This window comes from Hordeum vulgare, chromosome 7H (assembly GCF_904849725.1).
Source record: "Hordeum vulgare subsp. vulgare chromosome 7H, MorexV3_pseudomolecules_assembly, whole genome shotgun sequence".
NCBI lineage: Eukaryota > Viridiplantae > Streptophyta > Magnoliopsida > Poales > Poaceae > Hordeum > Hordeum vulgare.
The window spans coordinates 578,700,950-578,721,460 of NC_058524.1; the positions used below are offsets into that span (position 1 = coordinate 578,700,950).

Below are 20,511 nucleotides of genomic sequence, written 5' to 3' on the forward strand. Positions count from 1 at the left end.
CAAAATTGCACAAAAGATTGTTTTTTTTAACCAAGGCAAAAGATTAGCCATTTCATTAATTAAGAAGAAGGTTGTAAACATGAGCCGCGAGCGGCAAAATGAAGGGGAACTACTCGTGCGGCATTATACAACCCAAATGTTTGGCTCCCGCGAGAACCCAAATGGACACCTCTAGTTTGATGTTGTTAATGATGACCGTGGGGGGAGCCGCCTTGGTACGGAAGACCCTTGCGTTTCTTTCAGACCAGACCTCCCAGGAAATGAGCATCATTAGGGAGGCAAGCGCTTTGGGGAAGCCTCGACGACTCTTCAAGGTCCCACTCCACCAATCTTTCAATGAAGCTCACATGTGCCAGCCAGTAGTGGTAATGTGATCCATCCCAAGCCAAGCAATAATGCAGTTGTGATGGTTCCATCCGCAGAACGCACGCAAAGGGAGAAAGCCAGATGAGAGGAAATTCTCATGTGCTACCTTGCCTGGTCACGATGCACCGGGACAGAAAGGAGGCTTATCGATTTGTCGAAGGATTTTATTGATGGATCATTTTCAGTACAGCTACAGAAATTTGTTCCCTTTCAGGATTTCACCTCCCCTCCCCCAACTGTTACATGACAAAATTGGTGAGTACTTTCTGCACCAGGTGCTCTCCATACACCACCTTCTCGTACTTGGCAACGCCGCCCGTTTTCTCCCGGCAGAACTCCACCGGCTCCACCGCAGCGTCGAAGTTCGACTGCACATACGTGTCGTTTGTTTCAGAAAAATGGAAAATTAAGTATAAGCAACTCAATCAAAGTTCATCTGCATATACCTCATAGAAAAAGGCGACAGATACACGGTAGCGAGGGGAGTTGTTGACGACTCTGTGCAGCGTGGGCTGGTATATCCCATTCGACCAGACCTGAAATCAAATAAGATGGTATATAATTAATAACGTTGCTAAAAAAAGAATGAATGCCAAAATAGTAAAATGTTAGTGTAGTCGCAAATAAATAAACCTTCAACATGTCCCCAATGTTGCAAACGAAGGTTCCCGGGACCGGCTTGGCGTATATCCACTCACCGGACTGGTTTCTGACCTGATACCCAATTGCCAAAGAGTTTCAGCAGATAAATTCCTTTGCTTCATGACAAAGGAAGCGGAGGGCATAAATGGATATAAGTGTTGGTGAAGGAAAATGTACCTCAAGAGCACAAATATCATCATCCTGATTCACCAATGTCAGAAGGCCTTCAGTTCAACAGAATGAGAGGGAAATATTTTCAGGATTTTTCGTATAATTTTCCTAAGAATACTATATTATATGGTTTTCTAAGAAGCAAGCAGATTACACTGGTATAGTGGTATTGACCCTTTTTAAACACAAGACAATGATGTAAAACCAAGAGGGGTGTACTCACCATAATCTGTATGAGCTCCACTGGAATAGAGAAGAAAAACAGAGTGAGATGTGTCAACATTCCACAAGGTAACTTCTGTTTTAGGATGTATGTGTCCTTAGTCCTTACCATCCTATATCAGTGCGTTCCTCTTGTGGGATGTCATCTGAGACTGGATAGCCAATTAACCTGAGAACCCAGAAAGCATCTCCCGCCACTCCCCCTTCGAAAGCATCCAACGGCGCACCCAATGCTAAGGCTATGCCTCTCATGATCTTCCTTGAAAGATCTGAAATGAATAATGACATGGTCAACACTGTTAGATACGGTTGACTATCATAAAAGAATAAGCAAAGTGATTCAGATAAGTGGACCTCGTAGAAGGCTTATATAGTTTTCCAGCAGCGCGTCAAAATTTGATGGGTAATCGGGCCTGCATGGAAGATAAACTATTCAGTTCTTTAAAGTGTATTAAGTAGTAAAAGAGCATTCTTTACATTCTGAACATATTGTAATAAGTAAATATTAGAAGGTGTATAATAATGTTACAGGATTTTCTGATGCACAAAATAAAAGCAGGCAGTGAACAGTTTTCTGAAAAATGTGATAACGGCTCTCTAAGATATACCTTCAGAAGAAAGAACAGAGAAGCGATCCCTAAAGAAAAAAATAGAAAGGAAGTTGAGAACATACCACAAATTAGATCCTTCCATTGGTTTAGCAAGATCACCATACCTGCCCGGTTCGATAGGCGTGTAGCACTGCAATTTTTGTTTCTATTTGTTTAGCTAAAGAACAGAACAATTTAAACAAGCATGGCAAGAAATTCAGGGGCAGAGGTGAACTCACATCAATTGCTTCATGCATATCAGGTTTACCCTTGGTAACATTTTCTCCCACTCTCTGATACCCTCTGATCAGAAGCAATAACAAAGTTCATTTCTATATGTAGAAGACTTCCAAGAACCAAGAAACGAGCTATAAATAAAGGAAGCGAGAGAAGGTCAAATTTTGTATGCAGACACACCTATAACCACTCTGAGGTGTCATTTTGATCTTCAGTTTTTCTTGGTGAGGGAGCTGGAAAAACTTGCGCGTGACATCCCTGACTTCGGTCATTAGCGATTCCGAAATCCCATGGCCTTTCTGTTAACAACAGACAGGCATCATTTTGCCATGGTTAATTAGCACTCGACCGATGAGTTGAGCAGCATCCAGAACCAGTTTTTATTTACTACTCCCTCCGTCTCAAAATAAGTGTCTCAAGTTTGTACTAGCTCTAGTACAAAGTAGTAGACAGTTATTTTGGGACGGAGGGAGTATAAAGGACCAGTTTCGTTCATAAAACAGAAGGGGAAAGACCAGCTTCACAAAATCACTGAGCATGGCACACACTTTTTTTATTGATGGCAGCACACCATTTTATCTGCCAGTTAATGATACTAGTACTATTTATTTCCATTTTCAGTTGAAATACCACAGAACAACAAAGTATAAGGAATCACTTTCCACTTTATAAAGCCTGCTTAGTTAGAGGTCCAGATGAATTGCCATCAAAAGCTGAACGAATGATCATTACCACATAGAAGAACCCGGCCTCCCTGCAAGCGGCGTCCAGCATCCGGACGACGCCGAGAACACCCTCGTCGCCGGCCATGGCAGGGTCATCGATCTTCTCGACGAGCGGGCCGATATCTGATCACGCAAAGAGGAGAACGCAGCCTTACATCATCAGCTTTAGAGTGAGATATTTCTGTTTCTCCGCTCATACGTACTAATCAGGTAGATCGAGTCTGTGCCATCCTGCTGAATCCAGACAGGAAGCAGAGTTCTGAATGGCCCATGATCGCTCAGTTGCTACAGCTGGGACTGCGGCAGGATTCGTTCGGAATTCCAGAGGCTCGTGCCCAGAATCAGGCCCGGGAATCCGGATCTTGCATGCAGTTGGAATCGTATCCATTCCAGCAGCGGATTATGGTAATAGGTTAATGGATCGGCAGGATAATTAATTTAATGAAGGACTTACCGATCAGGGGGATGGCCTTGAAGTCGGAACCCATGTTGGCAGAGGCGAGAGACACCCGAGGGATTTCGGGTGAGATGAGATGAGATGAGATGAGGTGAGGTGAGTGGCGTGACGGCAGGATCAGCAATCATCCATCCATATCATATCATGGCGTTCGTTATTGCGATGCGGTGCAGAGCACCTTTTCCTGTTTGGTTTTGGTTTTGGTTTTGGTGTGTCGTGTAGGGGAGGGCGCTTTGTGCTGTTGGCGGCTGTAGTGAGAGCGACACCATCGTCCTACGCACCTGCCGCACCGATGGCGACGCCAAGGCAGAAGAAGGTGGGTGTTTCAGGGCATTGTGGTGGCGGCGACCGATTGGCTCACGAGTTAGAGCAACTTCAACCGGGGGCGTCCATATCGTTCGCGCGGGTTTTATTTGCGTTCTCGCGGACACAAAACACCGTCCAACGTGTCGACTTAAACGGATGCGCATCTGCTTTTTGTCCACTCGCGATTCATTCCTGCTTAATTTGGGTCGGATTTACGTCGACATGGACGCGGGACGGACGTCCGCTTCGTCCGCCCTTCTCTTCCCCCTGGCCCGCCAGTCGGTTGCATATATGCCATTCCTCCCTTTTCCCTTCCCCTCCAACGCTCATGTCCGCCCCGCCTCGGGCCAGTCGGTTGCATATATGCCATTCCTCCCTTTTCCCTTCCCCTCCAACGCTCATGTCCGCCCCGCCTCTCACTCTCGCCGTCAGCTTCCGCCGTCGTCGTCGCCAGCCAATCGGCTATAGACCGACCCCTTCCGTTAGCCTCACCTCTTGCCGCCATCGTCCCTGTCGCCCTGCTCCACTACTTTGTCTCGATGGAGCCTGAGGCTCCTCGCCGTTCGGATTTGCCCAAGACACCCGCAAACTGTTCGACGCTTTGCCAGCAAGGTACAAATGGACTCCGACGATGAGTTTTTCTTCTATAATGTTATCTGTGATTCCGATGAGGACATCGTGGCGGCTGTGTTGGTCGTCCAGGACCTCCTTAATATGGAGCTCCCGCAGTTTAGGGGATTCATACCGGGGCACACGTCGGTGCTGAATTGCAACCGGGAGAGTGGCAATTTCCTACTCTGGAAGGACTACTTTAAGACCCCAAACCTGTTCTCCAAACATCACATGTTTCGACGCCGTTTTCGTATGGCTAAGCATGTATTCAACCGTATTCGGGAGGGGGTGGTCAAGTATGATAACTATTTTGAGTGCAAGAGGGATGGCCTTGAAAAGATTGCCTTCTCCTCTTATTAAAAATGTACTGATGCCATTCGGATGTTTGCATACAGAGTTTCCGGTGATCTCATTGATGAGTACGTTCGAATGAGTGAGTTCACATGTATAGGTTTTGCAAACCTGCCATAGCTTTGTTTGGACTGGAGTACTTGAAAGAGCCAAGTGCTGCTGATACAGCACGGTTGCTAGCGATAAATGCTAGCAGGGGGTTTTCGGGGATGCTTGGTAGCATAGACTGTATGCATTGGAAGTGAATAAACTGCCCTTCTACTTGGCATGGCCAGTATAAGGGCCATGTCTGAGCTTGCACGACCATACTTGAGGCCGTGGCTTTCGAAGATCTCTGGGTTTAGCACTCTTTCTTCGGCATAGCATGATCTCACAACGACATCAATGTGCTCGAGCGCTCTCCGGTGTTTGCTAGAATGGCAGAAGGCAATTGCCCGGAGGTCAATGTTGAGATCAATGGCCCAATACACCAATGGATACTATCTAGCTAACGGTATCTGTTCGTAGTGGTCTACTCTTGTGAAGACAATCTTCAACCCTGTAGGAGAGAAGATAAAGAGATTTGCCCAATAACAAGAGAGTGTTCGCAAAGATGTAGAGCATGCTTTTGATGTTCTTCAATCTCGATGAGGCATCGTTCGGTATCCCGCCAGAACTTGGAGCACCAAAAAGTTATAGGAGGTGATGATATCTTGCGTGATGATGCACAACATGATCGTAGAGGATGGGCGTCTGTTATCAAGGGTTCCAGTTTCAAGGTGACAACGTTGTGTGTGAGCATGTTGAAGGGGCAACATTTACACAGTTCGTCGAGTTTCATCATAAGATGCGTGATTGGGAAACTCACATAGAGCTGCAAAATGATTTTGTTGAGCACATGTGAATTCATGTTGGTAACCAATAAATGTATCGGCAACATTTCCTTCTAGATGTATTTGAGACAATTTAATGTTTACTTGGCTAAAACTTTTAAATCTATTTGGAACAATTTAATGTTTAGTTGTATTTTTATTTAAACATATGTAACAAAAAAATGGCCGTAAGCTTGTCGCGCGGATGAAAAATGGGTCAATGCGTTGGGCGCACGGTCCATCCAAACAAAGAGGAGACGGATATGCCGACCCAAATGGACATAACGTAGATAAACCGCGCGTTTGTTTGGATCACTCGATTGGAGTTGCTCTTACCAGCGTATGCTACTCCTCTTCTTTCTACTCCAACTAATCAAATATATATAATATTTTTGTTTTTCTAGTCTGCTTATGTCACCTATTGTATTTGTTTTTATACTTACATGACACACTTGCTTTTTTAGGGGTAAAACCAAGTTTATTCAGCAAAGTCCACATGGTATGGGATACAACTTTGGAAAGAGCCTCAAACTTTGAGGCCTCCTCGGTCTGAATCTGTGGGCTCGCCCTCGGATCCGCGGCAGGGGCCATACGGCAGAGCGGTGAACTTCCTTATGTGCCCCTCCCCTCCCGCGACGCGCCTGTGCACGCCGGGGGAACCCTAGCCGCCCTTCACTTCGACCCGCCTCCCTCCCTCCTCCCCATCGCCATCGTGCGCGCTCTCATGCAAAGCCCGATGGGCATAGCGGGGGCAGGGCCCTTCTTGCCCCTCTGCTCGTGGGGCTCCGGCGCGGGGCGTACACCTCGGGTGGCAGCACTGGGCGGCCGCGGGGCGCAACGACGAGCTGGCGGGGTGGCTGGGTGGACGTTGTCTTAGGCCTCGCACGCGGCGGGGCGGCTGTGGTGCTCCCATCTCGAGAGGTGGCGCGCGGTCATCCTCGGCTGGATCCGGGTGGATCTCATGATGGGGGTCAGTCGGCAGCGCCTGGCAAAGGTGGCGCGTGCATGGCGGCTCCGGTGCTTGAAGCTCGTCGGGCGACGCGGGAAGGGAAGCGGCCGGGCGTGGCCATTGCTCCGGTCGTGTGCGGTAGCGTGGGAAGGTCCACGTGGTGCCTCCCGGTGTCGTGGGGGCTTCGCGATGGCTCGACGGATTTGCCTGCGGCGGCGGACGGCTTCTCCGGCATCGGTTCGTCTGTGTGCAGACCGGTTTGGCCTTCGTCTCATTTCCGCGTAGCCCGGGCGCTACTTCCATTAAAGGGATGGCCCTCTCCCAACTGCGGTTCATCTCTCGTCTCGCACCCCGTGCAGCAGGACCAAGCCCGTCTCGCGCACGTGCAGCAGGACCGACTAGTCTCACGCACGGTGCAGCAGGACTGACCTCGTCTCGCGCAAGGTGCAGCAGGACCGAGCTCGTCTCGCGCAAGGTGCAGCAGGACCGAGCTCGTCTCGCGCTTGGGGCAGCAGGATAGGTCGATGGAGGCCAGCGCTGGCCGACCTATCGGGTCTCAGCACTGGGGGTCTCCCAAGGGTGCGAATGGTCGAACCTTTTCGCCCGTCTCTTTGGTTGGGGTGTGTCAAGTCTCGTGTGAGGTGGTGGCAAGGTCTTGGATGCGGGGGCAGCGGCTCTGGTGGTGGTAACGTGGTGCTCTTGGACGGATGTCACGCCCAAGATGCGACCCTATCCTCAATTTGGCACGAAGGCCTCGTCAGGGATAGAAGCGCATCTCGTCGTGTCGCAAGAATGGATATCGTTACAAGTACATGTACTGAAAAGAAGAGATATATATATACAGAGTTGGCTTACACTCGCCACAAGCTACATCAGAGTCACATCATTACATTACATATTCATCAAGAGTAAGAGAAGGGTCCGACTACGGACGAAAACAAACGAGAAAAATAAGAACAACGTCCATCCTTGCTGTCCCAGGCTGCCGGCCTGGAACCCATCCTAGATCGAAGAATAAGAAGAAGAAGCAACTCCAAATGAACAATCAACGCGCTCGCATCACGTAACCTTTACCTGTACCTGCAACTGGTGTTGTAGTAATCTGTGAGCCACAGGGGACTCAGCAATCTCATTTCCAAAGGTATCAAGACTAGCAAAGCTTAATGGGTAAGGTATGGTTAAGTGGTGAGGTTGCAGCAGCGGCTAAGCATATATTTGGTGGCTAAACTTACGAGTACAAGAAATAAGAGGGGGAAGATCTACGCATAACGGACGTGAACTACCGGTGATCAAATGAATGATCCTGTACACCTACCTACGTCAGACATAATCCCACCGTGTCCTCGATCGGAGAAGGAACTCACGAAGGAGACTGTCACGGTTACGCACACAGTTAGCATATTTTAATTAAGTTAACTTCAAGTTATCTAGAACCAGTGTTAAACAAAGTTTCCACGTTGCCACATAACCGCGGGCACGACTTTCCGAAAGATTAAACCCTACAGGGGTGCTCCAACTAGTCCATCACAAATTACCACAAGCCGCATAGAAATCCTCAATCACGAAGCTCGCGATCTCGTCGGATTTCCTAGTGGAAAACCTCAACTCTGAGATTATCCAAAGCGTCACCGGAATCCCGATGCACAAGATATCTCGTCAAAGGTAAAACTAATCCAGCAAGGCCGCCCGACGTGTGGACGATCCCGATAGAAGTCGCGTACCTCGTTCTCAGGACACGGCGGATGAGCTAGACGTCGGGATCACTAAACCTCCGGGTGACCAGAGGGGCGCCGGACATCGCTCAGGTGGGGCCAACACTCATGAGGAGCACTGGCCCGGGGGTTGATTAAATTATCCTCGGGGCCCGGGAAGTCCCTATGCAATTTTATTAGGTGATTAGGCAAATGTAGTACCAAAGTTGGGCCTTGCCAGACCAGTCTTAATCTAAAACGAATTATCTAGGGGGTCCCCATAACAACCCCGATCGTGTTAGGAGCGCTCATTTATGGAACATAACACCGGTAGCCGGAAACTAAGGGGGCAAAGGTGGAACAAAACACCAGGCTAGAAAGGCCGAGCCTTCCACCTTTTACCAAGTATATAGGTGCATTAAATTAAATAGCATTTAAATATGGTGGAATAACAAGGAACCCATGTTTTCACATGGAAGCATCTGCACCTGCAACGGTAACACAGGGTTAAGCAAGCAGTAACATAGCCAATCAGTGGTTTGCTAGGTTGAACAGGTTGAAGGTTATCATGGCATTGTTGAGAGGCTGAATTTAACAGGTGGTAGGCAACGAGACATAAACGATAGAAGCGATAAACTAGCATGGCAATGTTAGTAATGGTATCTGGGGAAATGGTCATCTTGCCTGAGATCCCGCTAGGAAGAAGAATGCCTCCGTGAAGCAGACGAACTGACGTAGTCGAACGGGTCCTCACATCCGACACGCTTGCGGAACTCCATCGAGACGAAGCAAACCGGAAACACGAATCAACACACGAATTCACCACACGATGCACAACACATATGATGCATGAGCAGCTGAAAACATGCAAGTCACGGCATGACAATTCACACAATCAAACACTACACATTAAGTGAAGTTCAATATGCAACGAGTTGCATATTGACGAAACTCCACGTTTGATTATTTAGTTCTATCCCGATTAGGTACACGGCAATATTAAATGTGATTAAACATGACAAGAGGTGAAGCGTAATTAAACTATCTATCTAGGCATTTTAAATGAGGTCGGAAATGAAATATAGCATCTCTGAGACGACCTCATATGTTAATTTACAATTCTATTCAGATCTGTACTAATGCTTTTAATTAGTTGTTAAACAGCAAAACAAATAGGTTCATGTGATTCTACGCGTCAAGGCAAGCAATCTACACATAAAGAACATCTCCAACGGAGCTACGGTTCAAAAGATACAAGAAACACAAGATATGATGGCATGAATGCAATATGTGCGCAACGACGGCTACGAGCACTTCAAAACAAACAACCAGCAAGAGAAAATGAAACTACACAAGATTCTAAGCAAGTTTCATGTAGGACACGATCAAATCGGAGCTACGGTTCATCAACTACGAGCAGAACAAGAACTGACTACAACCTGCCAAAATCAGCCACATAGCATTTTCTTCGCCCCACAACTACGAGCTACACAACTCCAATAAACTCAAGCAAGGCATGGCACGAAAGAGGGCAAGACGCTCTACTACAAACAACTAACAACCACTAGCATGACAGCAAGGAGCACCAGGACAAGAAGACACAAAACGGCATCTCACACACTATTTCAGACTTAGTGAAAATTACACCTCATGAAAGTGCAGTTTTCGATCTGAAGCAATATTGACAGCAGCAAAACCTATAGCTACAGGACTCCACATGGCATGAAAATTTACAGTGTGCTAGAGAAACACAAGGGGTACAACTAACTCCATTGGACCAACCTCAAAAGAGCTACATATCACAAGATGCAAGCAAGACAAGACAGAAACAAAATATAACAGATTCCAGACTTAGAAATATTTCAGCTCCTCTAAAACAGCACTATTTCTAGCAACTTGAGGGCAATCAAAACACACCTAAACATGTATTTCTATTGCAACTAAAAATACCAGGGGCTAGACAAAACATCAAAGAACAACTCCCTAGTTGACAACTAATTCAAACGAGGCACGGAAAAAATCATACGAGTTAAACAAAAGGGCAACATAGCAAAATATCTCGCGAACTAACTTTCTCTAATGCTAAAACTAATTGCATAGAAAAATCCATGGGATTTTTCTACCCCGGAAACTTATAAAATACGTGGGGTTGCAACACAAAATAAAGCCACACATTAATGCGGGAAAATAACCTATATACGGGAAAATAAACTAGAGGCAATTCCCTACACGCTAAAATACAAATGACCGCTCTAAAATGCATGGAAAAGTGGTCCCTAAAACATGGGCATTTTACCTAAGGCACTCGAACAATCCGGACCGCAAGAAAAATAAATACGGGCACTATCCTATTGAGACAGCACGTAAATCTATGCATTTGGCATGACAAACCACGTCAAACAAATATGCAAGTTGCGAAAACGTGTTCTACTCGCGAAGCTACCCCAAAACCATATAAAATACGCCTTGATCCGATTTACGGTTTATAAACTACGGGCATTTTATTATACGTCTTTTCCCTAAAAATACTAAATTGCCAGAAAATAAAAAAAATGCCTCTCGGGCTGAGTCTGATGGTAAACGGGCCTAACAGGATGAGCGCGGTGAAACTAAAGGGCGCACAGGGCGCGCAATAGAGGAAGTGGAGGGGATCTCACCTAGCTGGACTCGGGCCGAGGCGAGGGTGCGCTAGGCCTGGCTAGCTGGGCCTTCGGTGGGAGGCCGGCCCAGTCGGGGCGAGGCGGCCCAGGCAGGCGAGCTGACGCCGCTCGACTGGATCGGGAGCAGGACGCCAGGACCGACGGAAACCTGGGCAACCGACGGTGGGGCGGCGAGGAACGAGGCGCACTCTGGCGGGCAGTGGCTAAAGGCGGCGAGGAGGGTCTTGGATCGGCGGATCTGGCCGGACCTCGCCGGATCCGGGCCGGACGGCGGCGGGGCGAGCAGGGAACGTCGCGGAGCTTCGGGCACTGGATCTGACGCGGCGCGGAGGACGGCCAGCGGCAAGAGGCGGCCATGGCTGGCGAGCTCGGGAGCGGGGGCGGAGCACTCCGGCGAGCAACCAGCAGGCAGGACTCCCGCGAGGGGTGGTGAGGGCGCGTGGGAGGCCTCCGGCGAGGGTGTGCGGGCAGGGAGAGGCACGGATGCGGGCGGCGGCGGCCGGATGGGCCTGCCCGGGCCCGATCTGGGCTCGGCGGGCCCGCGGCGGCTCGTGGGTGGTGGGAGGTGAGAGAGAGAGTGGGGGCTAGGGTGAAGGGTATCTGGGGGTTTTTCGACCCTCCGGTCGCGATCGTGCGGTCCGATCGGAGAGGCGGGTTAGGGTTAGGTGTGTAGAGTGGCGTTGGCTAAGATGAGAGGGGAGACGGGCAGCGCGGCACGAATTTTAAAACACCGACAGACGTCCGACGATAGACGGAATACGGTGCCGCTACGGTCGACCGTTCGGGTACCAGACGAACTCCGATCGCGACGAAATTTGACAGGCGGCCTAGCTATATTAAAATAACACCGCACGTCAAAGCTCAACCCGATCAGAGAAAGTTTTATGCACACTTTTAAAACAGGGTTACGAACGATGCCGCGGGCGCGTGCGAGGGCTGTTGGGCTCAGAACGGACAACGACGAGAACCGGCAACTAACAACGGACACAAGTTTGAAAACTGGCGGCAACGGAGATGCCGATGCAATGCAGATGATGCGCATGATGCGATGATGAATGCGACAGACAAACGAACCACACGACGAAAACAGAATAGGAGGGGAATCTTCCGGAACGTCGACATCGGGCTGTCACAACGGAGCCGTGGCTTGGTGCTCCCCATTGGACATGGCCATGTGGGCGGCATAGTCGCCGGGGTGTGGCATCTAGTAGTGGTGAGTGTTGGACGGGGTGAAAACCTGATCCATCTTCGAACGTACCGGCGGCGGCGTAGCTCGCTTCCTTCTTGAAGGCGTCGTCGCGGCTCTCATTGCCTGTCATGTTGCTCTAGGGAAAACTCTGATCCTCGGGTCGGGCGATGGCGGCATTCTAGTGTTGTAACCTTGATGAAGGCGCCTCCTTGGAGCACACGGTTCGTCATATACGGCTTCATGTCTTCGCGTTGGTGTGATCACGGTTGAGAACTTCAGTTGCTCTTGTGGTACTAGGGGTAGTGTTGCTGCGATCAGCGCCTATGTATCATATGCCTTGGGTGTGTGCGTGTATTGTGATGGCGTGAGTCTGTATAGGATGATCGATATTGGTTGCTTTATTTATAAAACGAAGTAAAAGCCTTTTTCGATACAACTTTAAAAATGCTTGATAACATAGACTGTATGTAGCAATAATTGAAACTGGAGGAGGGCACACGAGTGTTCGCGCCTTCGCGGTGGTGCTGAATAACAAGAACACGTCCGACATCCTCAAGAAAAAACACAAACCAGCCAGCGACCGGTCTTGCTAATCTCCGGTGAGAAGCCAGCGGGCATTCTAAAGAGAAATTTCAGTAGTGGGGAGGAGGAGGTTTTATTTCCGCTTTGAGATTCGTAAATCGACGTGTCAGTTGATCGATGGGGGTCTACTGAGATGAACCGTACGACCTAGTAGTCGTATAAGATTTTCTTCCGTCCTGCACCTCCTCTTCCCCCACCACACAACAAAAATGCTAGACTTACAGATTTATTTTACAAAAAGTTACGGACCTATACTTTTTCCTTCACTAATCTTATCCCTTTGATTCTCACTGTGGGACCGGCCTCATCTAATCATCAATTAAAATAATCCAGCTCAGCCTCGTCCGTAGAAGTCCTGTAAAGCATCCGTAGCTGTAGCAATGCTCCACCACATAGACCCCAACCACCTCCGCTAAGAGCATCTCTAGTAGAACCCTCAAACCCTTAAAACAAAAACCAGTTTTAAGGGTTGAGAATTGCACAATTTTGACACTTTTAAGGGTTGAAAAACAGAGGCAAAGACTAGAACCCTCAAACCCAACCCTTATAACGGAATATTCCGTTATAAGGGTTGGGTTTGAGGGTTCTAGTCTTTGCTCCAACCCCAAACCTTAAAACTGTCATTCATATATCACACATTTCATCACATTTCATCATATGACATATCACAAATTCAATCACATTTGACATAAAACAATAATCATTCTAGTTATTATTACAACACCGAATAAAACAATAATCATTCAAATCATTACAACAATGTTTGAGCAAATAACAACATAAAACAATGTTTCAGCAAATTACAACAATTGTTTGAATCAAATAGGACATAGAAAAGTAAAACAAAGATACATCATGGGCCAATACGCCGCCCATCCAACTGCCAGTGGTGCTCTACTAGATCATCCCGGAGACGACCATGAGTGGTTGCATCCTCAATCTCACGATGTGCTTGAAGAAAGGCGTGTATGCGAGAAGGGTTTCTTTCCGGTTGCACACGGGTACCAACATTATCATAGAAACAAGGGAGGTTTAACCCTCTCTCATCCTCTAGGATCATGTTGTGTAGAATCACACAACATTTCATGATGTTCACCAAGGTTTTTTTGTCCCAAAACCGAGCTGGACCCCGAACTATGGCAAACCTTGCTTGTAAAACACCAAAAGCTCTCTCAATATCTTTGCGCGCTGCCTCTTGTGCCTTGGTGAAATGAGCCTCTTTTCTTGTTAAGGGCACCACATTTTTCTCCTTGATGGACTTCACAAGAGTTGCCCATTCGGGATAGATGCCATCGGTGAGATAGTATCCCATTGAATACTCATTGTTCATGATTTTGTAGTTGCAAGCTGGAGCATCTCCAGAAATTAATCTTTTGAACAATGAAGATCTATTGAGGACATTGATATCATTGAGTGTTCCCGGCAACCCAAAGAATGCATGCCAAATCCATGTGTCCTCCGATGCTACGGCCTCAAGCACAATGGTAGCATCACGGCTTTTACCGCAATACATTCCGTGCCATGACGACCAATCCGACGCATCGGACAACGAGTCCATCTACAATGTGAGTGGCAACAATTGTGAGTAATGTCCAATGAAGCAAAAATGTAAAAATGAAGCAAAAAAGCAAAAATGTAAACCTCACCATTCGGTGCTGCAGAGGGCCGGCCGGGGAGGCGGCGCTGGGAGGGGCGGCCGGGACGGGGCGACGCTGCGGAGGGCCGGCCGGCGGCGGCGGAGGGGAGGCCGGGGCTGCGGAGGGCCGGCCGGGGCGGCGCAGCGGAGGGGCTGCGGCGGGGCGGCGGCGGGGCGGCGCTGCGGCAGGGGCGGCGCTGCGGCAGGGGCGGCGCTGCGGACGGGGCAGCCGGGGCGGCGCCGCGGAGGGGCTGCGGCGGGGCGGGGAAGCGGCGGCGGAGGGCGGCCGGGGCGGGGCGGCGGAGGGGCGGCCGGAGCGGAGCGGCGGCGGCGGCGGATCGAGGGGAGGGAGCTGAAACTTCCCTCCCGCGCCGGAGAGGAAGTGGAGTGCAGGTTGGGGGCAGTTTCTCCCCCCAACTCTCACTTCTACAGGCTGCGATGGCGTTTGCGGGTTGGACGTTTAAATTTTTTTTACGGGTTTAAAGGTTTAAGGGTTATAGTCTACGTCGTTTTGTTGACGAAAACTGTAAAAAACGGTTATTTTTAAGGGTTTGAGGGTTCTAATAGACTTGCTCTAAGGTGGCGTTTGGTTCTCGGCAAACGCCACCTAAGTCCACGGCAACTCACGCTCCTACCCAACCACACAGACCCCAGCCACCTCTGCCATGGCCTGATCCGTCCCTCTTCCCACCGGCTCCTTCACTCCCCCATCCCCTCCATCCCGCTCCGCCGTCGTCTCCACTCCGACACCCCCTCCAGCCCCGCTCCGCCGACGAGTTTTCTCATCTCCGCCGGCCATCCAGCCACCAACCCTGCCACAGCACATGACCATCTCCACCAGCAGTGTTTGACGTACAAGAAAAGAAGAGAGAGAGAGGCCAAAACCACCATTCAATACCCAAGCCATGGACCTCGCGACGGCGGCCATGCGCTCCCTCCTCCCCAAGCTGGCCGAGCTCCTCAACGGAGAATACAAGCTGCAGAAGGGCGTGAAGAAAGATGTAGAATTTCTCGAGAGGGAGATGAGGAACATAGACGCCGCCCTCCGCAAAGTGGCCATGGTGCCGCGTGACAAGCTCGACACAACTCCAAGATCTGGGCCAATGATGTCAGGGAGCTGTCGTACGAGATGGAGGACGTCGTTGAAAGCTTCCTGGTGGGCGTTGCGCCTGCCATCAACCCAGACAGCTTCAAAGGGTTCATGAAGAAGGCAGGTAACATGTTCATGAAAGTGAAGACCCGCTACAAGATCGCCGATGCAATCATAGGCATCAAGGATCAGGTCCAGCAGGTGGCGGATCGACGCGGCCGGTACAGGATTGATGATGTTGAGGCAAGTCTAGCTGCTACAACCATCATTGACCCCGTAGATCCTCGCTTGATGGTTCAGTTCAAAGACCATAGAGAGCTTGTTGGCATTGAGGAGCCAAGGGACGAGCTGATCAAGAGGATGGCAGACGGAGATGATTGTGTGTCCAAGCAGCAGCTCAAGATCCTCTCCATCTTCGGATTTGGAGGACTTGGCAAGACAACTCTTGCCAAAGCAGTTTACGACAAGATACAAGCAGAATTTGAATGCAAGGCTTTTTATTCAGTTGGTCAAAATCCTAATCTGAAGAATGTTCTCATAGGTATTCTCAGCCGAGTCGACCAAGCCTCTTGTGCCAATGCAACAGTTTTAGATGAGGCGCTGCTCATTGAAAAACTCCGAGGACTGCTTGCGAACAAGAGGTACTCCCTCTGTTCCTAAATGTAGTCCATATTGTAATCTCTAAAACTTCCAACACTTCTTTTCTTCATTAATTGTTTACTGCCATCTTGGTATTCTTGGGTGCCTTGGACAAAACTCTTGGTTGTCCTGTGAAGCACCCTGTTGCAAATTAAATAATGAGTCTTTGGATTTGGTTGATGTGCTTGCCACGTTTCTTCTATTTCTAAGCCCACACTTTAGATATACTAGCAAAAGGACCCGTACGTTGCAACGGGAGAAAAACAATTATAATCTCCAACGATGCTGATCATATTATGTCTTTAAAATTTTAGGACATTTTTTGAATTAGCAAACATTTTTTTCAATTGCACTCAAAAAATAACACACAAACTTTTTTTTCAAAATCATGGACTTTTATTGTTTTCACCAACATTGTTCTCAAAATTATGAACATTTTTCTGAATATGCAAATATTTTTACAAAAATCCTGAGCATTTTTTGAATTCACAAACATTTTATATTTTCTTCAAACTTTTATTTCAAAATTCCCAGTTTTATAAATTGCACAAGTTTTTTCAAAGTTCTAAATTATTTAAAATAAAAAATGGAACAGAAAAATGAAAATAAAAAATGAGACTAAAAACAGAGGCACGAACTGTTTTTAAGATTTTTATACGGACTTTTGTTTAAAATCGTTGACTTTTTTATTTTATGGACATTTTCTCAAAGTTTAAACATTTTTTTATATGCAAACATTTTTCAAAACTCCTGAGTATTTTTTGAATTCTCAAAAAAATATATGTTTTTTTGAATATTTATTTCGAAATTCTCAGTTTCTTAAAATTGAGAAAAGTTGTTTGAAGTTCTAAATTATTTAAAGTAGAAAAACAAAATGGAACTGAAAAGAAAAATAAAAAAATTAAACTAAAAAAACAGGCGCCCACGCATGGACCGGCCCAAACAGGTGTGCTGCATCTTTTTCCAACGCTCAGAGCGTAATATAGGAGGTGCCTACATGGGCCGGCCCAGTCCCGAGAATTTCTGTTTGAAATGTTTTTTATGACTTATAGGTGGTATTGGTGAGTAATTTTAGTCAACTTTAAGGGCAATATGGATGACGTATGGAAGAAGCATTATTTGCTTTGTTAGTAGGTAAGATAAGATAAGATAAGATAAGATAAGATAGGTAAGATAAGATAAGATAAGATAAGATATACTAATCCATGGATCTTACGTTGTCATGCGAACAGGTACATCATCATCGTTGATGATATATGGGATATGGGTTCATGGGACATAATCAAATGTGCTTTCATTGATAGTAAATGTGGAAGTAGAGTAATCACAACTACTCGTATTCTTGAAGTGGCAAAAAAGGCAAATGACATTTACAAGCATGAACCCCTTTCTCCTGGTAGATCAAAGGAATTGTTCAGTTTGAGATTATCTGTTGGTAAAAGCAAAAATCCTTATGATCAACCGATTAAGATACCTGAAAAGATAATGCAAAAATGTGGTGGGATACCGCTAGCTATCATTACACTAGCTAGCTTATTGGATAGTAAACCAGTAGCAGATTGGTCAGTGGTGTATAACTCCATCGGTTTTGGGAATGAAGATAATAATGACGTGGATAACACTAGAAAGATATTGCTATATAGCTACTATGATCTTCCATATTATCCACGGCTTTGCTTATTGCACCTAAATGTATACCCCGAGGATTATTGTCTCATGAAGAACACTTTGATATGGAGGTGGGTAGCCGAAGGATATGTCCATGAGGAACCAGGAAAAGGATTATTTGAGGTTGGAGAGAGATACTTCAACTTGCTCATAGATAGAAGCATGATCCAGGCAGTGGAGAAGCCATATCACGGCATCATATATGCTTGTCGTGTGCATGATTTGGTGCTTGATATGATCCATTTTCTATCAGAAGACGAAGGTTTTGTCACTGCATCAAACAGCAAAAGAACATCTCCGCGCATCAATGCTCGTAGGTTAGCCATAAATAATGAGGTCGTAGAGCGGGATGGATCTGTGGCTAACTCGAGCATGCAGCAAGTGAGGTCATATAATGCCACCATGTGCCAATTTAGTATGTTGCCATTGCTTTCAAACTTTAAAGCTCTGCGTGTGTTGGCTTTAGAAGAGTGCACTTTCATGGGAAGTCTGCAATTCTCTGTGAAGCTGGAAGATTCTCCTTATCATCTTAAGCATCTTGGGAGGCTGGTTCACCTCAGGTACCTTGGGATCTCGGACCAACGTTGGCACCCAGATAATTTTCCTATCGTAGACGTCCCTGAAGAAATAGGGGATCTAAGGTTTTTGCTGGTACTGGACTTGGGCAGAATTAGCATAGGAAGACTGGTTAGTGTTGGTCGGCTAACTCAACTGAAGTGCTTGCGCTCTCGCAATTCTAGCAAGGGGGTGCTGGACTGGACGAATCTAACATCTCTGGAAGAGCTACAGTTGGGCGAGGTCACTGCAGACTTTCTGAAAGGGCTGGGCAAGATGAAGGAGCTGAGAGAGTTCGACGTACTCTTTTACGAGTATGATGATATGTTGTTCAAAGATTTGATGGAACGTCTTGTCAATCTGCAAAAACTTCAAGTTATAAGGGTTAATTGTTGGTATCAAGATGAACCTGAGCCGTGGTCTGATTACGCTGGCTCTGTGGCCCTTGGGCACCTGCGTCATCTGGCACTGTATGGCCTGCTTCCTGGGCTGCCAGTGTGGATAAACTCCTCATGCCTCCCGAACCTCTGCCACTTGCATATAGAACTGATGGCTATGGAATCGCGGGATATGGAGATCCTCGGGAGGTTCTCGGAGCTCATTACTCTGTGCATTTATTGTTACGATGGCGTTGTTTTTCCTGACACCATGGAGGAGGGTGCATTCCCCAAGTTGAGATACTTGGAACTGAAAAATTCTAAGCAACCCAGATTTGTAAGGGGAGCAATGTCCAGCCTTGAGTGTTTTGAGTTAACCGGCCTGTTAGGGACCAATGGCTTGGACTTTCATAGCCTGGTGAACCTCCCTCGTCTTCAGAAAGTTGATGCTGCAATCGAAGATAACACTGGAATGGGTAGCGACGTGCTGCAGGCAGCACTTGCATCGTTGAAGCATGCAGTTGAGATCCATCCCAACCATCCCGCACTCAAGGTACGTTTACTAACATCACAAATGTAGTGTCTTTCTCATGTACTCCCTCCGTTTCTAAATATAAGTCTTTAAAGAGGTTTCATTAGTGGACTACATACGGATGTATATAGACATACTTTAGAATGTAGATTCACTCATTTTGCTTCGTATGTAGACTTATAATGAAACCTCTTAAAAAACTTATATTTAGGAACGGAGGGAGTACTTACTTGTAAAAGGAGACGAGTTTCTTTCTCATTTCACCTTTGTTTCATTTGCAGATTCGCAACCGGCAATTTCATGATTGAAGCATGCGGTTCAGATCCATCCCAACCGTCTCGCATTCAATGAACCTGTTACGTGTAACATCACAAAAGTAGTTTCTTTTCTCATGTACTTGTAAGAAGAGAGTTTCTTTAGAAGTACTCTCTCCGTCCCAAAATAAATGTCTTAAGCTTAGTATAACAGTATAACTTTGTACTACTCTAGTGTAAAGTTGAGACAGTTATTTTAAGACGGAGGGAGTATATTACTAATGGCTATCTATATCTGTTTCAGGAGGCAAGCTAACTGTTGCTCTATAGTAAATCTTCAGGTATGAATCCCATGCGAATTTGAAAGTCTCAGAGAATGTTTCTGCGTACGCCACGTACGCATATGTATGTGCACTGATACGTTGCTCACTTGTCTATATGACCGTGCTTATATTATGTGACTGCACTTTTATAGGTCAACCAGGGCTGCGTGGGCGAGTCCTGCTCTTCATGTGAGGCAATGCCAGCAGCAAGCTACAGGAGTAAAATCTGAGGTTCTCATCTCAGGCCTTGAATCGAACAATTCGGTTTCGTTGTAATCAGCTCTGTGCCTTGATACGCTTATGATTATTTTGTTCACCACACTTTTTTGTGCTAGTACTCGGTTGTATTGTTTTATCTGTGGCTATGTTTGCATTGATGTTTAGTCATCAACCAATGGACCAAACCGACTCTTATTATTTCCTCACCTGTGTAAACTACATTATTCTATTTGTTTCTCTGGAATTTTGATGAGATTTGGTTGCCTGGAATTTGAATATGAGAATCAAGAGTGGAAAACTAGCAATACATATGATTTATTATATTTTTATCATTGTACTGTTGTAGAATATGAGTAGCGTTTCTTATGCATGTTGAATAAATAAAGTAGAGGGTTGATGAAGTGAGATGCGTTGCATGTTGAGAGAAATAAAAGGAGTGAGGTTCATGATGCAGCATGTGTGGTCGAAGACGACCTTGGTTTACCATCGCAATGCTCGGCGAGTTGAGGAGCAGAGAGGGCAGTATCACCCCGACCACAACGATCAAGCAGCCGACGAGGGTGTGCCGAAGAAGAGTGCCCCGGACTGCCTCGTCAGGCCGTCTACACAGAAGTCCT

General features: G+C 47.0%; 1 protein-coding gene and 1 pseudogene across 2 annotated transcripts; one reads left to right on the top strand and one right to left on the bottom strand.

The window, feature by feature from the left end:
• Positions 1-516: 516 nt before the first annotated feature.
• Positions 517-3,760, bottom strand: LOC123407412 (2-oxoglutarate-dependent dioxygenase 33). Of its 2 annotated transcripts, none has more exons than XM_045100544.1 (12): positions 3,408-3,760; positions 2,961-3,076; positions 2,409-2,527; positions 2,231-2,294; positions 2,075-2,142; positions 1,756-1,814; positions 1,511-1,670; positions 1,403-1,422; positions 1,186-1,232; positions 1,000-1,080; positions 813-902; positions 517-734 (listed from the first exon to the last, which is right to left on the bottom strand). In XM_045100544.1, the coding sequence occupies exons 1-12, from the start codon at positions 3,439-3,441 to the stop codon at positions 606-608; spliced, it is 987 nt and encodes a 328-aa protein (XP_044956479.1). In that variant the 5' UTR covers positions 3,442-3,760; the 3' UTR covers positions 517-605. The 2 variants fall into 2 exon arrangements, with proteins under 2 accessions (XP_044956479.1, XP_044956480.1); XM_045100545.1 differs by having other exon boundaries at positions 3,157-3,631.
• An 11,091-nt stretch (positions 3,761-14,851) lies between these two features.
• LOC123413109 lies at positions 14,852-19,650 on the top strand (annotated as a pseudogene).
• Positions 19,651-20,511: the final 861 nt, after the last annotated feature.